The sequence below is a fragment of the Portunus trituberculatus genome, chromosome 23 (assembly GCF_017591435.1).
Source record: "Portunus trituberculatus isolate SZX2019 chromosome 23, ASM1759143v1, whole genome shotgun sequence".
NCBI lineage: Eukaryota > Metazoa > Arthropoda > Malacostraca > Decapoda > Portunidae > Portunus > Portunus trituberculatus.
This window is the reverse complement of record NC_059277.1, coordinates 2,990,001-2,992,500: the sequence shown is the minus strand read 5'-3', so window position 1 is coordinate 2,992,500 and position 2,500 is coordinate 2,990,001. Positions and strand designations below refer to the sequence as shown.

Below are 2,500 nucleotides of genomic sequence, written 5' to 3'. Positions count from 1 at the left end.
TCTCAGTCATCCACAGGCTCCAACCCGCCACCTTGTACCTGACACGCGGCTCTATCAAAATACTGGACTGGTGTGGAGTGAGTGAGATGGTGAGGTGTGTCTGGAGGGACGCTGGGCAGGTGGTGTTCAAGATGACAGGATTCTTGAGTGTCCCCGGGCAGAAGCAACCCAGGTGAAGCGGGGACACCACCTGCTGTTTGTCTGTTTTTCTTTGTCATTACTGAAGCTTGGATTTAGGTCACTGCCAAGCCAACGCCGCGACCTTCTACAGTCTGTCGATAAAGCCGAAGGAGGAAACTTTCATATTTTTTCCTTTCAGATAGAGGAAGAAAATCGACTTATTTAAAGATTAGCCTCTTAAGCTATTTGTAGAGTAAATTGTGTAAGTTAGGGTTAGGTTAAGTTAAGTAAAGTTATCTAGTCAAGTCTAACTTCATGAACTTAACCCACGTAAATAATAGAAGGCGACTGATTATCTTTTTGTAGGGCTCTTGAGAGTTTACGTTAATTCAATCAAATAAGGTTACCTCGTCTGATCTACTCTACCCTAAACAAACCATGTATTGAACAGTAACTCATATCTTTTGGTGGGGAGGGGGTGCTTAGATAACGTGGAGTTTATTGAAGGAAGGTTACGCCTCCATTTGATACAACCAGACCCATTGCACTATTAATTAAAGACTACTCTTCATATAATCAATAAATATAAAAACAAGGAATGCTGATATAATACTGGGGCACTTTTATAACATCACGTGTGGGACGAATGACGAGGCGACAGCTGGAGCTTACCGTGGCACAGGAGGTGAGGGTGAAGTGTCCGCAGCCCAGCCACAGCAGCAGCAGGAGGAGCAGGACGGGGCAGGAGAGTGTGACGGTCCCCGAGTGGATGGCCGCCGGGGTCTCGCCACCTAACACGCAACAACAACAAACAACACTTTACTTCCATCACCGGTGACTTTCCTGCGTCAATATCTTCAGGCAAGACTTACACACACAAAAACATTGGAGTTTCAAGGTCACAATTCAGAACGTTTTCATCTGTTTGTGAGCTACTTTAAGTCAGAGAGAGAAAGGAATGTAGGGAAAAATTCATAAATTCCATGGTTAATCATAAATGTGTGATGGTTTCGTTGTTAATATGCGTGTTTAAACATAGCTTAGGAAAACAAAAAAAGAAAAATTTAACAATCCTTTGTCATCATTAGAATTTACCGCATTTATCTTTGTTTACAAGTGAAGTTCTTACAAGGTTTGAAGTAAAATGAATAAACAATGCTAAAAAGAAATGATAGACAGACGGTGAATAAAATATAAAACACAACACCGAAATATTAAATTCACAAACACAATATGCTGCATGTTTATCTATTCATAAGTTATTGGAGACACGAAAGCTTACTACAAGACTTGACATACAACAAAACAATGTATTAATCCTCTTACACTGGTCCTTTGATGCACCCCCCTGGCTTTCTGCGCGTGATGGACGCTAGGGAGAAGGTAGTTACTCACCTTTCAGCACATGTATGTTGATATAGGAATGACGTGCGTTGGAGGGCGCGCACGTGTAGTTCCCAGAGTCAGCAGGCCTCACGTTACTCAGGAAGAGAACGCTCAGGCCCCCGTTGTTCTCCACCCTCACCTAAGCACAGACACACCTGGGTTAACATTCTCACCTATGCTCTCTTACATCTTTTCACCTATACAGTTTCAAAGTTCTTTATTCGGGTTTTCACGTTGATCAAAATACGAAAAGAAGTTCTCGAAAATCTTAACAGTTCCAATTAAAACTCCAAAAGTACTTAATATACCTCAAAAATTTCCGCTAGAGCTATAAAAGAGGTTTATAATGATAAAAACGTCTTCAAAACCCAGTGATTTCTTTGTAAATAGTATTGCACTATCAATAAAAAAGATCCCACTGAATTATTCCACTTGAGCCTCTAATCATAACAGGAATAATGAAAAACAACCCTGAAAATTCCAATGACATCCATCAAAACTGTAAAAACTATCCATATGACCACAAAAACTCCAAGGACTTCTACCAGAGCACGTTTTGCAATCACCAGTCATGAAGATACTTAAAAATGTAAAAAAATTCCAAAAGACTCAATTGAAAATAGTCAAGAAGCCATTACGTTTGAGAATACAGGCACCAGCCGTATCTCTCTCACCCTTACACATGACACACCTGGTCTCGTATAGGTATATACATAACACACATTACTCTTCTCCACTGTACACACCGCACCTAGTCTTAACCCTTCAAGCCTCGCCTGTTCCATGCTAATCTAGTGTTATTGATTATGGGAGTGGACTGTTAGGCCACACAAAGTCCTTTAATAGTGCATGAAGGGCGGAATAATTGATTGTCGTGTTTCAGTTATAAAAGTTAATTCTTGCGTGGCTAATGGACATATATGACAGTTTATCTGTATAGAATATAAAAAGGATATTGTTTTCATGAATGTTTTGAAAGCTTTAAAGCTATCCA

At 40.3% G+C, this 2,500-nt stretch overlaps 1 protein-coding gene across 3 annotated transcripts in view; it reads right to left on the bottom strand.

The window, feature by feature from the left end:
* Positions 1–2,500, bottom strand: part of LOC123507838 (neurotrimin-like) — a 75,666-nt gene that overhangs the window by 778 nt on the left and 72,388 nt on the right. For all 3 annotated transcript variants that reach the window (XM_045261096.1, XM_045261095.1, XM_045261094.1), the window contains 3 exons: positions 1,516–1,645; positions 793–911; positions 1–272 (listed from right to left, as the gene is read on the bottom strand). The exon at positions 1–272 is cut by the window's left edge and continues 778 nt beyond it. In XM_045261096.1, coding sequence (XP_045117031.1) covers positions 234–272; positions 793–911; positions 1,516–1,645 — 288 coding nt within the window. In that variant the 3' untranslated portion in view covers positions 1–233. The remainder of the gene's footprint in view (positions 273–792; positions 912–1,515; positions 1,646–2,500) is intronic.